This window comes from Schistocerca cancellata, chromosome 2 (genome assembly GCF_023864275.1).
Source record: "Schistocerca cancellata isolate TAMUIC-IGC-003103 chromosome 2, iqSchCanc2.1, whole genome shotgun sequence".
NCBI classification, from domain to species: Eukaryota; Metazoa; Arthropoda; class Insecta; order Orthoptera; family Acrididae; genus Schistocerca; species Schistocerca cancellata.
Window position 1 is genome coordinate 722,010,742 of NC_064627.1, and position 19,951 is coordinate 722,030,692.

General features: G+C 38.6%; 1 protein-coding gene across 1 annotated transcript in view; it reads left to right on the forward strand.

The window, feature by feature from the left end:
* Positions 1 to 803: 803 nt before the first annotated feature.
* LOC126162513 (lysophospholipid acyltransferase 7) overlaps positions 804 to 19,951 on the forward strand; it is a 149,314-nt gene continuing 130,166 nt past the window's right edge. The window contains exon 1 of the mRNA XM_049919066.1: positions 804 to 1,097. Within this exon, the coding sequence (XP_049775023.1) occupies positions 886 to 1,097 (212 nt within the window). The 5' untranslated portion in view covers positions 804 to 885. The remainder of the gene's footprint in view (positions 1,098 to 19,951) is intronic.

Here is a 19,951-nt window from a genome sequence, read left to right on the forward strand (position 1 = left end):
CACAAATACAAACACTAGACTGAGCAAACAGCTGTTTCGCGCCAGATTTGCGGCGATCTCCTGTCCACACGCTCCAACTTGTCTGCGCAGATGTGGTTTGAACCCACAGATTTGAGAGGTTTCGCTCAAACCTCCAACTCCAACTTCCAGGTTTGCACACACCTCAGGTTGGTGCAAATCTTCTGTCCACACGCAACGATCTGTCTGCGCAGATGTGATGTGCGCAGACATTTGCGCAGACAGATCGTTGCGTGTGGACGGGCCTTAAGCGTAACTGTACCAGCTACAACACTCTTCAGTGTGTATATTATGCAATTGTACACTCTCACCTCCGGTACAGGATTATGTTCTGGGGAAATTCTGGAGATGCCATCAAAACATTCAAAATAAAAAAAATTATAAGAATAATGGAAGGGGCAGATAATCGCAAATCATGTAGACCATTCTATCTATGCCACTTCCTTGCATATTTATATGCATATTTCATGCATATTTATACTTGAAAATATTTTATCTCTCTTTATATAGCATAACAATATTTATTTAAGTATTCATCATTTATTAATATATTAATGTGTGTTATTATGTACAGAGGTATATTATACGTAAAACTGTTAATATTAACATAAAAATCCAAATATCTCTTGCACATTGTGCAGCTGTAGATGAAAATGTATCAATAAATCAATGTTTAAATTTAAATTTCTTAAAGCTATCGATTGTACCAGAGCTTTTCGATACATCTTTACTTCTCTCAGGTGTGATATGTAGAGATCGATTAAGGGCGTCAAACCGTCAAATATGAGGCTGAGTGTGCATGTGCAGATAGTGCAGTGTTTACGGTGTTTGGTACTTTGTGTTTTTGTTATTGTGTGAAACTCAACAATGGAATGGGATGATGTTTTATACGTATCGTTTCTTTTATTCAGTATTTTATTTGGTCATGTAATTCGGACTATTAGGAGCAGAGAAAGAAAGAAATACATCGCCACATTTGTTGGACTACTTGTCGTTTACGCCGTATCCGGCGTACATATTTTGCACCCTCTGTTTTCTACGTTGGTCAGTACGATGATTATCACTCGTGGAAATCGTAGGTAATGACCTTAAACATCATGTGACAACGAGTACTGTCATAATAGCTAACAATTTTTGCTAGAATATCCCATGAGTTTACAAACTGCACGGGAGACTGTCATGACATGTTTTTTAAATACTCTAATGTCGGTACGATTTTGATCTCACGTTGGGAAATACGCTTTAAGAGAATGTAGCGGCTGCCACCAGAAACTTATAATCTATCCCTTAGGAATCACATGCGTTGCATAGTATGCAAAAGAATGAAACTTACTTTCTTGGTCCAAAACAAAAATTATATCAAGATGTTAGAAGTAGTCACAATCAAGCTACAGTAGCCCATTACAAACAGTATTGTAAGGTAGGGTGATACCGCCAATAGTTGATCAATTAACAATTTGAGTTTATGTTTATATTTTTTATAGAACATCTACTTGAAGGAGTAAGTTGATAACAACACATATTACAGAGAAAAGTTTCCTGTAAAGAATGACATACATACAATTAACCTTGAAATGCTTATTCCCTACATTTTCTGAATTTCAGTTACAGTGGTCAGAAATTACCAATAGTTGATCATACAGTTCCACAAAATGATCGCCCATAGTCCAGTAGTTGATCAATATGCAAAAATAAAATCATCTGACATTAAATTGATGATTACATCTGGGAACTTAATTTTAACACACTTACATGAATGATTAACATATTGAACTTTTTTTTTTCAATGAAATAAAACAATATAACATAGTAGCCTACACACGACAATAGACTATACACAAGTCTGCTCAGTTTCATTCCACTTTTCCAATATCAACAGGATGTTGAAACTTGTAACGCAGCCTACCTCCTGTAGAGATAATAGAGGGTTCTGGAAGTATTGCTAAAATCTGTGAAGAGTGAACAGTGCTTATATCATCTTCATCAGTCTTAAACAGTGTATTTCTTTCATCGCAGCTTTTCAAACCCATTACCTCAATGTCCTCTTCTGTGGTAACTCTTTTAACAGTGCACAGAAATTTATACTTATTATTCTTTTGGCCTGGAAACAAGATCAAAGCAAAATCTCCTTTAAATGCAGGCCTTCCAATGTCATGCCTCTTCTCAGTGGTAGCAAGGTTTTTATTACAGTCAGACTCATTTTCTGATGTTTCATCACTGGTGGATTCTGACTCTGAACTGTCTTTTCTTACAGGTTTTTTTTTTGGTGGTTTTTCCTTCTCAGCCTCTGGAAACAGTTTCCTTCCTTTTCTTTTTTTCTCATTCGTCTGTTTTGCCATTTTACGTTGTTCTATTCTAGCTCGTTTGGCAGCTTCTGTGTTGGCTTTTAGTTCTTCCTTTGATTTGTTCCAGTCTAGCCACTGTTTGGATGTTGTTGCATATGGTGTGTACTCTTTTCCTTCCAGCCTTTATAGGGGATTCAGTAGGCCAAGTAATATGATTAGCAAAATGTGGACTGATTCTGTTTTTCTGAGATGATTGGGATGAATGGCGTTTTGGAGTGTCTGCTTCAGGGTTGACTGGATGTGAAGAGGGCTGAGGAGGACCTGAACTGTCATTATCTTGTACTGAGTCTTGATCTCCTGACTTTTCATTATGACATGTGGATGATTCATCTTCTGAGTCACGAGATATTTTGCTGTTAGTACACACTTGAGGATCTCCTGCTAGATTTTCTGATGTGGGGATGGATTGTTCTGTACTACACAAATGCATAGATAGCATGTTAGCATCTGTAGTTTTATTTGTTGAAGGTGATTTACAAGTAGCACAAATTTTACGCCAAACCTGAAACAGTTCTTCTGCTCCTGGATCAGCTTCCCATCCATTTTTCTCTGCTGCACGGAATTCTTCTGCTCTACCTCTCTTCATTAAAGATTCAAAATGCAAAAGATGTTCAACACCAAATGATGATGATTTTATTGCATTACCACACGTTATAGCAGGTGCACAATGTCTAGATTTGCTGGACATACATCTAGCATAGTCCACTGCATCAGGATCATAAGGGAAAAGACCACACTTCCTGAAACCATTTTTCACTGTTTCAGGAGTAGCCTTTTCATTGAAAACGGTCTCAAGTAATGGGCCAAATATAGTTTTTGTTATAACTTTGTTACCAGTTTTGTGTTTCCAATTATATACAGCATCTCTCCATCCAGATTTCAGGGGACGAAATATTGCCACATCACTGGTTGAAGCACGCTGCATAGGTACTTTTCCTTTAATTTTGTTATTTAGCGTACTAAATGGGATACCAAAAAGTTTTGCAGCTTTCCTCATACTACTGCCATCCGCTTGAACTGCTTCTACTGCACATTGTAAGTCTTCCTCAGAATACTTAAAAAATTCTTTTTTCGACTTATCTTCTTTTGGAGCCATTTATTAATTCAATCTGCAGATTTCAATCCAGTAAATAGAGGGATGAAACTAATGACTGATAAAAATTTTATCTGTATGCCTCAATACTTGTTGGTTGATCATATGTAAACCAGTAGATGATCACCCAGATCAACTACTGGAAGCCATATAAATTTCACATTTCCATCAGTATGGGACAGAAGAAAGGAAGGCCTACTTGGTCTATAGTTAAAAGAAACTCTTTGAGAGAACATTCTAAAAATTACCAGTAATTGATCATTATGACCAACTACTGGAAAATATGCTTTCATGCACTCCAGTAGTTGATATCCCCCCCTTAAAGAAGACTGAAGCAATAATTTACACTTCCTTTGTGGTAAATGATAAAATCAATCATTCATAATGAGTTATCTGTTAACACAGTTCATCATATTTCAGTATTTAGTACTTGTGTCAATAAATATCTCTATCACTGTAACCTACCTTACAATTAGTCTAGACGCCCTGACACTCCACTTCTCAGCACAGCACAAAAGGAAAGATTTTCTCAAAGCTATCAATTCCCTCCAATTGTTGTAACAATAGAAGAAATAAGTTTGCCAACATATGTTCTTTATATGCTCTTACATTTTTAAAAGTGTCAGTGCTGCCAACTCTTATAATTTAAAGATTAGAGTGAAACTGACCAACTACTGGGTGGTGATCAACTACTGGCTGGGGCACCCTACTTAAAAATGTTATTGGGAAAGGAAAGAGTATGTGGCATGCAAATAGAATAGCTAATTCACAGGATAAAGTTAAAACTATTTGGTTAGTTGTGGAGGAAGTGTCTGGTCAGCAGCACAAGATCGACAATATAAAGTCAGTTCACAGTAAAAATATTTCTGTTACTGATAAATCATATATATGTGCATTATTTAACAATCATTTTCTGAGCATTGCTGATGAATTAAATATAAATTTAGTTTCTACAGGAAATTGTATAACTTTCTTGGCAAATGCCTTTCTGAGATTGATGTCGGAAATACTCCTCTGTGATACAGACAAGGGGGAAATTGAGTCAATAATTAAATCACTGAAGACTAAGGACTCTCATGGTTATGATGGAGTGTCTAGCAGAATATCAAAGTACTGTGTTGCACGTCTTAGCCCTGTATTTAGCCATATTTGTTATTTTTTCTTTAGGAATGGTCAGTTTCCTGTGTGATTAAAGTACTCAGTAGTAAAGCCGCATTATAAAAAGGGAGAAGGGGATAATGTAGATAATTTTAGACCTATTTATATGCCATCAGTGGTTGCAGAAGTTATTGAAAAGACTGTGTGAGTAAGAATAATTGATCATTTTATATCATACAATTTGCTATGAAATGTACAGTTCGGCTTTAGAAGTCATTTAACAACTGAAAATGCTATAATCTCCTTTCTCTGTGAGGTACTGAATGGCTAAGCAAAAAGTTTCGAACGCTTGGCATATTTTTTGATCTAACTAACACATTTGATTGTGTTGATCACAAAATATTGCTCCAGAAGTTGGACCATTACGGAATACGGGGAGTAGCTCACAATTGGTTCACCTCTTACTTTCGCAACAGGCAGCAAAAGGTCATTGTTCACAATGTTGATAGCGGCTGTGATGTGGGATCTGAGTGGGGTACTGTCATGATGTGGCAGGGTGCCCCAGGGATCAGTGTTGGGGCCGCTCCTGTTCCTTATTTATATAAATAATATGCCCTCTAGTATTATGGGTAACTCTAAAATATCTCTGTTTGCTGATGACATTAGCTGGGTAGTAAAGGATGTTGTGTGCAACATTGACTTGGTTTCAAATAGTGCAGTACATGACCTCAGTTCATGGCTTGTAGAAAGTAACTAAGTTAAATCACAGTAAGACTCAGTTTTTACAGTTTTTAACACACAATTCAACAAAACCCGAAGTTTTAATTTCACAGAACAGGCATATGACTAGGTGTTCAGATAGATAGTAAGCTGTCGTGGAAAGCCCATGTTCAGGATCTTGTTCAAAGACTTAATACTGCCATTTTTACTATTCGAACAGTATCAAAAGTGAGTGATACTTCGACACGAAAATTAGGCTACTTTGCTTATTTTCATTCACTTATGTCTTATAGTATTATATTTTGGGGTGACTTCCCTTTCTACAAGGATAGTTTTGGCTCGCAAACGGGCGGTTCGCGCAATAAGTGGTGTGAGTTCATGAACCTTTTGTCAACCTCTGTTCGTGAGTGTGGGTATTTTGACATTGGCCTCTCAATATGTGTATTCCTTATTGTCACTTCTTGTTACCAATATTAGTTTATTCCCAAGAATAAGCAGCTTTCACTCGGTTAATACTCGGCAGAAATCAATCCTGCATTTGGATCGGACTTTCTTAACTCTTGTGCAAAAAGGTGTGCAGTATACTGCTGCATCCATTTTCAATAAGCTGCCACTCGAATTCAAAAATCTTTGCAGTAATCCACGCACTTTCAAATCGAAACTGAAGAGTTTCCTCATGGGTCACTCCTTCTAGTCTGTCGAGGAGTTCCTTGAAAAATTAAGCTGATTCTTATTGTATTGCTGATAGCATTTACTTAAACTTATGGACTGACCTTTTTCAGGTTCATGAACATTTATTTTTATCTGTTATTACTTTTATGTTGTAATTTCATGTACTGACATGTTCCATGACCTTGAAGATTTGCACCTCAATTTGGTCCTATGGAACTTGATGTGTAAATAGATAAATAAATAAATCCCTACAGAGAAACACAACAGTGACATCATGGTATATAGGAGACTTGATATCTAAGCAAATATACAAAATATGAATTGCAGTCTTGAATATGTGCAGTTCTTTGTACCTCGCTAGTGGTAGCTGAACTACATCCATTTCTTTTATGTTCAATGGGTGTTTGAAGAATTGGCTCTGCCAAAAAGCTTTCTCAGAAATAGTGTTGAATATTTGTAATTGCATATGATTGCTTGAGCTTTTGTTTCTCAGTAAGCCGTCAAATGGGACTGAGATGACCCTGTTTGCATACCAGTAATAGTAGTTGTAACATCAAGTGGCATTACATTGTTTGTGTAATTATCTTCATGAGTGCACATTTACTCAATTATCATTGTTTTCTGCTTTCCTACCATTGTTTTTTGATTATGGTAAGTAGTCAGCGGGCATTGTGTGTTACTTATCCCAGTCATTTTCTTAGAACTGTACATGTACTCAAAATATTGGCAAGCTTTTCCTGTGATATCATATCCTTATTTTTTCACTTTGCTCCAAAAATCTGAAACAGATATTGTGAGACACAAATACAACTAGCTGATATTAGGCAGACTGGTATTCCTTCTCATTAAATTACCATGGTTTGGGATCACACATCCACTGCCACACAATAAATGAATGAGTGAAGATGATGATCAGAAGGGAAATTTCCTTTAAAAAATTAAAGGTAAGATAACAAACATTAAGAGGGCACTGTTAAAACATGCTCAGACACACAAAATGCACAGCCACCAAAACAAGCAGCATAGAACAAAAGTGCCAACAAAATGTCTCAAACAAGTTTCCAGACACATATGAAGTTAATGTCACAGATCTACAGCTTCCAGTATCTGTAATACAGAGCTAATATAGCACATGACTGGCATAAAACTGTTGCTCTCCTCTCAACCTGTGTTGGATATATGTACCGGTACTTACTGGTAATCAAGATGACATTAGGCCTGTAGAAGGAAAACTTAGTAACCTTCATTTGAGAGATGGTATTAACTGAAGTGTTCACTCTACAGATTAATATGTCACCACATCTAAGATTTCTTATGCACATTGCTTGGCTTCGTCAACTCTCAACAAAACTGTCACAGCCTGAACCAGACTTCGGCCAACACTGCAGATTAGTCTGTCATCATGACCTACATCCCAAAAAAATAAGTTACACACAAAAGAAATATTGTCAGGGTTCTGTTCGCCTTGTCTGCACACTCATATAACATGACATCTTCATCGCGGTATGGGCCAGAGCCGACAACTGGTAGTGGTAGGTTCAGTTAACCAAAAGATGGATTAATACATGCAATCATTTTTAAGAATAATGAAGACTGGGTCAAATTTCATAAAGTAGTGGTGAAGGAAGACAATATAGTGTGTTGGTGAAGATAATACCAATTACCTAGTGCACAAGGGAGTTAACTATTCCTTGCCATAATCCAGTGCAAAGTAAAAGTCGCAATGGAGACAGACTAGGATAATCAAATAAATGTTTACAAACAAACATGTCATATTTACCAGAAGTCAACATATTTCGCATGACAATTAGACAAAACCTCTTGTCGGCGATTCGTCCACTTGCAAGTAATGAAGATGCAGTATTGTTGTAAAAACTGAATTGTCTCAAGTGAATTAAATTTAACCAACATTGTTGCCTACACTAGTACAGCAAAGACCAAATTATCCATGCATGGTTGGGCAATTTTTGAAAAAATAAAACTAAGTATGAAGTTATAATTTGAATGAATATTTTGTGTAAAATACACTATTAGGCATATAACTCGTGTTTTATCATGTACTTCAAGATACTGAAGTCTGTTGATCTGTTCTACATCTACATCTGTTGTCAGGACATGCAAAACAAAATTCATTTGTCCTTCCAGAAAGTGAGGACTGTATTGTCAGGAAAGAAGTGAGTGCAAAACAGAAACAAATTATTTCACAAAAGTGAATTGAAAGCAAATGGTATTTCACACAGTGTGTTTCAAGCATATGTAAGATTGTCTGTCTGTCTGTGGCATGTAATGTCCGCCCCTGGTAGCTGAGTGGTCAGTGCGACGGAATGTCATACCTAACAGTCTGGGTTCGATTCCCGACTAGGTCGGAGATTTTCTCTGCTCAGGCACTGGGTGTTGTGTTGTCTTTATCATCATTTCATCCCCATCGACATGGAAGTTGTGAAGTGGTGTCAAATCGAAAGACTTGCACCAGGCGAACGGTCTACCCCTACAGGAGGCCATAGCTAGGGTGACCAGACGTCCGGATTAATCCGGACATGTCCTCCTTTTTAGCTCTTTGTCCGGGGTCCGGGTGGATTTTTACAGTGTCCGGCTTTTTCGCAAAGTTGAGCGTAATACAGTTAAATTTACAATTCGTCCCGTTCTATTGCTCTTTTCTTAAAGTATCAATAATTGTTAAGGAATGTATGTATGTTATGTCTAATAAACTCAGTTATTAAAATTGAACTATGTTTGATGGGGAATACTACAGATGAGGATACCACCCGTCAGCTTTGGACAAGTCACATGAAAGTAGCCAATAAGGAGTGGTGTTTAGGCAACCGTCTTTGTTAAATGTTAAAACTATGCGTAAATATAAAAACAATTGATGCCACACTGTCACCACACTTAATGTTTTTAATTTTAAATTTTAAAAAAATATTGCTCTGCAAATCACCACCAGTAACAATTAACTACTAGTTTTACTGGTAATTCCCGGCAGTCATGTGACTTATCCAAAGCTGACAGTGGTATCCTCATGTGCAGTTGACCCGTTTGATGTGTCCTCTTTTTTTTCTTCCTTTGTCCTCCTTGTTGAAGCTGTTTGTCCTCCTTTTTAAACAATTGCATCTGGTCACCCTAGCCATAGCCACACGGCATTTCCATTTATTGTGGCATGTAATGTGTAAGTAACGGAGCAGGATTTCAAGTGCGACATGCAACAAGTTTTGTAAATGTAGTAAGTAGTTTGTACAGTAAAACAACACATGGTTTTTTTCAGTTGTCCATTCAGACTCAGATCCACGATAATGTGGATACTTGGGGGTCCTGTATTAAGAATTAACAGCAGTACAGAGTAATAAGGCAATACCACATGTTCAAAACCATTACTTGGTGAAAAATCCTCACCCTGCAGTTTTCTACAGTTTGAACTGAACAGAATTTCTTTAAGGGAGGTGACACTATTTAAGTAATTGGGCTCTCATTCAGGGAGGCAGGGTAAAAATCCCCAGCCAATCATCAGTATCTAGGTTTTCTGTAGTTTCCCTAAATCACTTAAGGTAAATATAGGATGGTTCTTTTAAAAAAAGGACACAGAAAATTTCCCTTCCACATTCTTGTCCATCCTTAGTTTGAGGAATATCTCTGACGATCTTGTCAGTATGGTGTTATCCATTGGGCATTAAATTAGTCTTTAAACATTTCTTGTAATATGGTAATAATGTTTATCCTCTTTAAAAACATCTTATGAAATTCTTTGAAAGAAAGATATCTCTTGAAGCTCTAAAGTCTTGTTTATGCAGCTGTTGAAAATGATCACAGTTTGGAGCAACTGTGTTTGCTGTGTACACCAAATGGGAAATCAGATAATTATGTCTGTAAAATATAGGAGATGTGGATCATTTACTTGGTATGGAATGAATGCTCGCCACTCTAGTCCAGATTGAATTGTGATTTATAGAGGAAGAGAATTTGTCAACATCCAGTATGCTATTATCCACATTGATGAGGCATCGTAGGAAGAGGTGTAGCAGATTTAGTATAAGAGATGTGGCATAGAAAGGGCTGAAATGCCACCCTGCAGTGTAAGGCTTAACCAAAGTAAACTGGGAAACGACTGAGCCAAGGTTTTAAAACTTCATACCACTCTCTAAAAGAAATATTTTTCGAGATCAGCAACATTCACTTTAAGGGGAGTTGGAATACCCCAGGAACCACTGTAGCCATTGACATGAAACTTTTACAGGACATTAAACTGTATGTTTGGAATCCATTAAACTACAGTAATTGCATTTTCAGCCACTGCTTTCAGGAATACAATTTTTTAACTACACGGTTAAAATTCTGTGTACTTTTTTTATACGTTATCCTAAATAATTTTAATTATATCCTACATAACATTATGTTATTCTTTTAGTTCAGTAGACTCAGGATATGTATCTTATTACTCCCTGAAAATTTAAATACTCTACTCGAAGTGGTTTCTGAGATTTATGGAAAATGTAAATTTTCAGCAACGGCTTCTAAAGTTTCAAAAGACTGTAACTCACCTAATATATGCTTAATTTTATATTTTTAGTCACTCAGAAGCACCCTGCACCATGCTGTATATCATCCTCTTTATCTTTTTCCTTGTTTTTTCTTTTTTCTGGACTCAGTGGCTAACTGTGCTGCATACCCTGCTTCATCAATGCAAACCTTGTCCATCTGTTCAAGTTCTCTGATGCAGTTTGCTCCAGGATTAATTCCCATATGCTGTAGCACTTTCACCGTACCAATGTTGCCATCATTGAAAGCAATAACAGCATCACTGACCCCGTCCACTTCAGTTTCTTCATTCAATAAAAACATTTTTTGGTAAGCGAGTGCATATAAGATTATTGAACAACTCATTGGGATTTTGAGTCTGACCATGCAGACACTTCTTCAGTAATTCAAGATTTGCCAGGTCTCTGTAAATAGGTTTTATGATATCCATGATTGCTGCTGGGATGGAATGTTTATGGCTGTATGTACTGCTTGAGTACTGGGCATTGTGGCAATTGCACCACGAATCAGGTCCAGGAGGGCAAAGGTGTGTACTGGCTTTTCATCATTTGAACACATTGTTTCCATTTATTCGAAAATCTATTACTATGAAACACACCTTTCTTAAAAACACTTCGTTCTGGTGTCATACTTGACTTTTTGAGAGATTTACCAATCTATTCGTCACTTTTCCATGGAAAAACATTAGCACTTCGACATACAACACGTGTTTATACTATGAAACAATACAATACTGTTTTTGACAGTGCTACCAATACAAAAACTTAATTTAACCTTTATAACACAGCAATCCACAGCCTTCTATATAAAAAAATTACTGATTTTATTAGATCTTGAAGTAATGCACATAAAAATTTTAACATTTTCAACCAGTGTAGATTATATGTAAAAGAAAATAAAAAATACTTCCCATATGAGTTTATAAATGATAGATATATCATTTTATTTGCAAAATTGCAAATTTTATGAGATCAAAGTCCGAAAATGTGAAAAAAATTATTTGCTCTTCTGACTCTCCTTCAACAAGTAAAATGGGAACAACAGTTTGTATTCCGACAACTGTTTTGAAATGAGACAGGGCCTTTTATCGAATTATAACTTTTTCCATACAAGTTGATTAGCCTAACTGGAAATCTTTAGTGTCAAGTCATGACCAAATGTTATGATCATTTAAACCACAAACTGTATATATACTAACAAAGGGTGGAGCTTGGGAAAACAGTAACAGGCAAATCAGCTAAATACAATTTTCCACCACTTTTTGACAAGAACATTACAAATATGCTCCACTGGGCAGACTCAGCATCGAAACAGCCATGAAGCTGAGGAATTCAGTGAGTGAAGAAACAAATTTCATATTTGACACTGTGGCCTTTTCTTTTCTTCTTGTTGTTGGTTTTTCCTTTTTTTTTTCTTTTTTCTTTTTTTCTTAAAAAAAGAAAATGTTCAGGACCAAGAAAATGTACCCCATTAAAATCGGTCAGTCAACAATGCATGGCTAAAATTTTCAGCAGGAGTAAACATCTTAAGCACCAGATGTAAGCCACGCGATGCACACTAAATACTTTTTCTCCTACAGGATTGACTGGTAGTGCTAAACAATAAATAGAACCCAGCAGGGCGAGGACTTGACAAAATACAGTCTGTTTGCATCTATGCATGGCACCTATGAGATACAGTTAACTGTGGCCAAATGAAACGAGATCCCTAAAGCCAGTGCCATTGCAGCCCCATACATTAACAGAGAAGGGGGAGTGAGGTTACCACATTAAATAAACTACTACATCAAAGAATGAGCCATTTACAATAGGATTAGCTTCCGAGAGTAATTTAAAAAAACTTGGCCAATTTAAAAACATGTACACTGTTAAAACAAGGGATACCAAACTTGCATAGAATAACTGGCCACTTAGGCCCTTAGAATGAGGAAAACAGCAGTTAGGTAAAAGAGCTACTAGATCACAATTACAAACGTTAGCGAGTGGCGGCCTCCACTGAACACTTAGGTCTGTAAAATAAGGAAAACCACAGTTATGTAAAACAGTTCACAAGTACGTAACTTGGCAAGTGGTACTCTCCTCAGCAAAGATGGCGCAGGCTGCCATGGTGAAGGCACTATGGTCTGAGAGCCCCATAAGGCAGAATACCACACTGTGTGATGCTGTAACAGGCATGTCTAAGTCCAGGCCACCACTACACGCTCAACACTGCTGCAGTTACAGTGCTCAGCACTTTGGGTATCAGAGAAAATGGTAGAATAGAAAAATAAATGCTGAGCATGAACTAAGAAATCTAATCAACCAGAAATTTGCAGCTCAGCTGGATTCCTCTCCGATTTACAAAGACACCGGGAATGAGACAGGTGGAGCAGTGAGATTCTCGCAGTTCCGGAACCATCTCGCTCACTTATAAAGGTTCAATCAATCCTTCCACAGACAAAGTGTGTTCCTCAGAGCCAAAATTCACACTAGGTGAACAAGCAACAAGGTTGCTTAATTCCGTGGCCATGAATCACCTACCAAGTGCAACTAGATTACCACATGTCAAATTAATCAGTTCTGGAAGACTTGATTAGGCTGGGAAAGCTGTTGTATCCACACAAACTACCCAGTGCCTGAGGTCAGCAGTTTTCACCACAAATGTAAGCTGTGCAACCCCTTACACCAAGAGAAGAGGACATTGACACCCAAGCACCACCGGTCCCAGCTCACTATTACCTGTGGCATCTCCTCGCTTCACTAATCACGTCGCCACCACGCCCCCAGATAAACAGCGCTCTCTATAGCATGGTTGTGAACTCAAGCAGACAATTTGTAAGAGGTAAGGGAGCCAAGACAATTCAACCTCTCCCACAGAAACTAGAAAAAGGGGGAGAGGGGCTGCTCCTCCTTTTTGTGTAGGATTAAGTAATTCGCCTTGACTTGGCTCACGTGAGTCACAACAATATGCCTGTACAGAGATTCTGCAAAAAAATATCAACAAGATGTCATTTCTGCACAGTCTCAAAGGGACCGAGGAACCACAGAGCTAATTTACTAGCATAACCCACTTCCCCTTTTAAGGCGACATTGGAGTTCCAACAGAAACTCGTTCCTGTACTCTACCAGAAAAATCCTTACAACCACGATTGTAACTCCTCGCTAACTTCTATGGAAGTGCCAGTTGTTGCGTCTTGCCCTCCTCGAATTCCACTGAATAATATCTTGCTAACCTGCTCTGGAAGAAGTTAGCTAAATGGGAATTCACCTGATAAGCAAATGTGAGCGAGCCCAGGGAGCCTTAAGAAACTCATGTTATATTGAACTAGGTTATTAAAAGATCGCACTGCCTGTGAGCACTCCCATGAAAAATTAAAATTGTCTCACTCCACAGGATAGTACGGTGATATAGTTAACACTATGCTCTGAACACTTTAGAAGTGAAGGCTGGTGCGTTATCAGTCACAAGAGTCCAAAGGTGGAAAAAAATACTTAGAAGGTGGCAAGTAGTCATAACCTCGCACGTTGGAATCAACCAGCAGAAATGGTGAAAGGCATCAACAACCACCGGGACATACATGTTGCCAGCACAAGTATGAGGGAGGGGTACTACGTAATCAAGCTTTGACGCTACACCCATCAATCTCCGAATATTCTTATGTTACGATATCCTTACGTTGCTGTAAAGTGTAGGCCAAGTAACATGTTTCTTAACCACAGCAGTGGTTTTATGGATGCCCAAGTGGCCATCCACAACGGTATTGTGAAAGTAATGGATTACGGGACTGACAAGCTCCATGGGCAAACAAATCATAGTTTCATGCTCACCGCGATGACTATAACAATGTAGGCCTTTGTGCAGGTTATACTCAGAGACTTGTTCCCTCCTGGTAATTCTAGGGTCAAAATCTTGCTTCCCCATCAAATTAGTAAAGGATACGGGGACCTCTGTCATCGTGCCTGTTGTCCAATCCTTGGAAGCCCACCCCTACTGCTGGTGATCCTGGACCTCATCATTGATCATGCAGCTTAAGGTATCTGCCACCTGGTTGTTGGAACCCCTAATACTCCTGACCTTAAAAGGGAAAGGTGGAAATCAAAGTTGTCCAGTGCTTTATTTGCCAAGTCTTCCAGTGACATGCCAGGACCCAACTCAGGGCCTGGTTATCCATTTCTAGAAGAAACTTTGTGTGCTCAAGATAAAACTTAAATTTCTCAAGGGCAAAGAGAACTGCCAGTACTTCTCATTCATAAATGGAAAATTTAGTTTCAGGAGGTAAGAACTTCCTAGAGGCTTAAGCTATGGCACACCGTTCCCCGTTTTGTTCTTGCAGAAGAACGGCTGCTGTTCCACAAGTAGAAGCATTTAAGTGGACAACAAATGGACACTCGGAATGGGGAATAACCAAGACAGGGACATTACTAAGGGCCTCTGTAATTGCCTCAAAGGATGCCTGTTCACTCTTGTCCCAATGGAAAACAACCAGGTGGCCCAGCTAACTAAGCAAAATTAAACTTCTGGGGGAGGGGGGGGGGGGGGGGGGGGGGGGGAATGCCATTCCAGTAAAACTAGCCACAGCCTTCTTATTCTTGGGCACAGGGAATCTGTGCAAATCCTTAGTGCAATCTTGATTGATCCTAATACCATTGGCAGAAACTAAATGCCTCAGAAATGATCCCTGCTAATGTTCCGGTGTAATTTTGGGTGGTTTGACAGTCAACCCTGCCTCCCTAAGACACTCAAATGCTCATTGAAGGTGGCACTATAACCACCACATGGTTGAAATAGTTATATATACGTTTAAACTTCAGATCACCCAAGAGACAATCTAAATGGTGAGACAAGACAGCCACACCACTGGACTACAGAAAAGGAACCCTGTTGAACTTGTATAAGTTCCAGGCTGTACAAAAGGCAGTAGTATAGGTATCTGATAATATGCCTGATAAAGATCAAGAACTGTTAAGAAATCGGCTCTGGCAAACCACGTAAAACAACCGTGTAAATTAGACAAAGGTACAAATTCTAAAACAGCCTTTTAGTTAACTAATCTATAATCAACCACTGGAAGAAACTCCCCATTCATGACTTTACTATTAGATATATGGGTGATACCTTGGGCAATGTAGAGGGTCTGATTATTCCATCACGTAATATGGCATGAATCAAGGAATGTAAGTTCCTTATTTTTGGAGGAGATAGCCTACATCAGTAAGGATGGTCTTATACTGAATCTTATTAATTATGTCCACTTGTCAGTTAGGGCCTGTGGGAAATGACTGAGAAGCTGCAACAATTGATTGGCCTCATCCAGACTCAAGTGACTGACCTCAAATTTTCCTGAGGAGCCAACGATAAAATCACAGACCAAAATTAAATTGACAGACAAGTTCTCGACCACCAGCAAATTGATTGGCCATGAAAAGTTACCAGTGCTCAATTTGGCTCACAATCAGAGGCAACACCAGCCCAACATCTCCGTGAGCAAGGGAGCAAGAAAGGTAACTTATAGATAGCACAGTATTCAAAATGCCACTGGTAGTCAAGAAGGAAAACTGAGCTGCCAGAATCAGTAAGTGGGCAAATAGGCTTTTGGTTAATCTGAGTGCAGATGTAAGGTAACAACTCCCCTACCACAGTTTTAATATGGCTTAGCATTTTGAGCATGGGTATCCTACCTCCCAGAACATTCACATACCAAATGCCCAGTTTCATGGCACTGAAAATGTACCCTAGTCCTGTCCCTTTTTAAGGAATCACTTTGATATTGTTTAGCATTCACATGGACGTTCTGACAGTAACACTTCATACCACCTCGCTGTCGGTCTTCACAACTTAACATCTCAACCACGGAAACGAAGGCATCCAATTCAAGGAAGGTGGAAGATCTTTGATCGAAGGTAATACATGAATGGCCAGCTGGCCTTGTACCCTCCAAAGTATTTGGGTTTCAGTGACCTGCTGCTCCAAGGTTGAGAATGTGGTCCAAAATTGCTCAGTAAACCTTGCCAAAGTTTCATTGGTGGCCTGAACCTGCGAAAAGTGCTTTCACTCGAATTAATTTTTAACATAGGGTGAAAGATAAAAACTCAATAATACCCTTCTGTACACACTTCAGTCCCCCATTCTCTTGAAGTAAAATATCAAGTTATATCCCCAAAGCATTAGTATGGAATTCAAACTTAACAGTAAGCAACAAAATTAATTCTACCTCACTCAGATTCTCTACTGAGAGTTGCTTAATATCTTGGAGCCAAAGACCCATAGAGTGATGCAATTTGCCCAAGATCCTCCCAGCTGATTGCTCAACCCCACCTACCACCTGAACACTGCTTTTGAGCATTCCTGCTTCCTTCTCACCATTCCGAAGTCTTCCAAACCAAAACGGATTGCGCATGCAAATCTTAACCGAGTTTACCCTGTTTGAAGTAAAGCTTAAATTGCTGAACATAGCTCAAATGATTAGTTAGACTTGGATTCAGTAATTTTTTTACAGGTTGGTTGACTAGTTTCTGAAAAGTCTACATTTTGGCATAAGGGTGATACAGCAGCGATGCAGTGAGGTACTGAAGCAACTACCTCGGCTATGGCGTGGATAGTTACGATCAACGGGCTGTCCAAGGCTGTACACAAATGATCCACTAACTCAATGACGCTTCGATCAAAAGGGAGGTGTCGTATCCTGGCCTCGTAGCCTCATAAGCCAAATTATCTTTCTGAAGAAAGGAATTAATAGAACAATGAATGATGCCATGTTTGGCAGTACTACTACAAATAGGACAGAATTAACTTCAACAATGATTTACAGTAAGCAAATACAATAAAACAAACAGCAAGGACTAAAGATGAGACAGAAAACAGTGAATGATGCAGTAGGGAAAATTCTCTACCTTTGAAATACCACTTTGCAGAATGTGACTTAACCAAAATCAAACCTGTGAAAGGACTGAGTCAGGGTTTTTAAGTACACAACATTAACCATTTGACGAACTTTACTACCATTAAAAGAACATTATATGTGTACTAACAGAAACAATATCTTAGATCGGCAACATTCACTTTAAACAGCAAGTAAAAAGGGAACAACAGTTTGGATACCAGCAACAGTTTTAAAATGAAACGCGCTCTTTTATCAAATTACAACTTTTTATAGACAAGTTCATAAACCGGAAATCTTTAAAGCCAGATCATGGCCAAAGATTATGATTATTTGAACCTCAGACTATATATATTCTAACAAAGGGCACAGCTCAGGAAAACAGTAACAGACATAAATGAATTAAATACATTTATCCATTACTTTTTGACAAGAACATTACAGACTGGCCCACTGGGATGACTCAACACTAAACAACCATGAAGCTAAGGTGCAATTATTATTATAATAATAATAATAATTATTATTATTATTATTACTGTCATTATTATTAGTATTTTCTTTATATGAAAGAAAACATTCAGTACCAAGGAACCTCTGAGCAAGATCGGTCACAGTTAACAACGCAAGCCCAAAATGTTCGGATGAAATAAGTACCTCAAGCATGAGATTTAAGCCATGTGATGCAGATTATATGCTTTTCCTTGTACAAGATTGACTGGTAACACCAAACAATAAATAGAACCCAACAGAGCGAGGACTTGAGAAAATAAGGAATAATTAAAAACAGTCTCTCAAAACGCTCCTACAAAAAAACAGTGAACTGTGACCAACCCAACACGAGATCCCTAAAGCCAGTGCCATTGCAGTCCCCGACATTAAAAGGAAAGGGGCGCGGGGTGCTGCCACATTAAATATATATAAACTACTAAACCAAAAGAATGGGCAGTTTAAACAGGAGTAGCTTCCCATGGTAATTTAAAAAACTTCACTAAGTTTAAAAACATACACTGTTAAAACAATGGGTACCAAACTTGCATGAATAACTGGCCACTTAGGCCCTTAGAATTGAGAAAAAACAATGGTTACATAAAAGAGCTACTAGACTACAATTACAAAAGTTAGCAAGTGGCAACCTCTGCTGACCACTTAGGCCTTTAGAATGAGGAAAACCACAGTTACATGAAACAGTTAACTGATTGCAATTAAATTCCTTGGCGAGCGGCAACCTCCTTGGTGGAGTTGGTGCAGGCCGGTGTGGCGTGTAGAAGCACACCTGTGAAGACTACGGTTCAAGAGTCCCATAAGGCTGTATACTGCACTGTCTGTGAGCTGGAACAGGCTAAATGTGGGTCCAAGTCCAGGCCACCACTACACGCTCAACACTGCTACAGTTACAGTGCTCAGCGCTTTGGGTATCAGAGAAGATGGTAGAATAGAAAAATAAATAGTGAGCATGGACTAAGAAACCTAATCAGCCAGGAATTTGCAACTCAACTTGGTTCCTCTTCAGTTTACAAAGGCACCAGGAATGAGACAGGCAGGGCAGTGAGAAGATTACACGGGCAGAACAATCACACCCATTTTATAAAGGTTTGATCTATCCTTTCAGAGAAGAAGTGTGTTTCTCAAAGTGAAAATTTGCACTAGGCAAACAAACAACAGGGGGCTTAATTCTGCAGCCTCGATTGAGATACCAAGTGCAGCTAGATTACCACATAGCAAATTAATCAGTTCCAGAAAACTTGAGTGAACTCTGGACTACGAAAGCTGTTGTACATACACGTACTACCCAGTGCCCAAAGTCAGCATGCCTCACCATAAATTTCAGCCATATAACCCTTGACACCGAGAGAGGAGGACATCGCTGCTGAAGCACAGTCGGTCCCAGCTCAGAACTACCCATGGCAACTTCTCTTATGCTGACACCACTACCATGCCCCCTGGATAAACAGTGCACTCTATAGCATGGCTGCGAAATCATGCAGACTGGGCAGGCAATTTGTAAAATGGAAGGGAGCTGATATGGCTTACTGTTTAACTGGAAGCTGACTCTTCATGGCATTGTTGACAAGGTATAGTGATCTTTCAAGTATTATTTATTTCTCACAGCCAATGATACGCAACACTCATCAGTCATCTACAGCTATTTATGTGAACATGCAACAATACCCCTGAGAAGTCATTACATGGCACATATGTGCATTACTATATCATTCTGATTGTGCGGCATACTTCGCTCTGAATGTCTACTAAATTGTGTACCATCTGCGTGCTGTTTCAACCTTTAATAATTGTAATGTACTTGCCAGTCAGCCAGAATTCTATGCCATTTAGCATGGGCAGCTACTGAAAATAATTAACTACCTTAGTATGAACAGTGAAAGTAAAAGTAACTTACGAAGCTGAACAACGAATTCAGAAAGCAAATCAACACATAAAAACACAAAACAGGTGTGTAGCAGACATAGTTCACTTGTAGAAATGACAAGAGGAAAAAATGACAACATAAAAAAAAGTCACAGAGTGGTATACTGTGACAGATATATCCTACAAAACCAAACTTTAGTTCTAAAATACTACTGTACCATAATATTGTTGTACTTGGCCTGCTGTGGC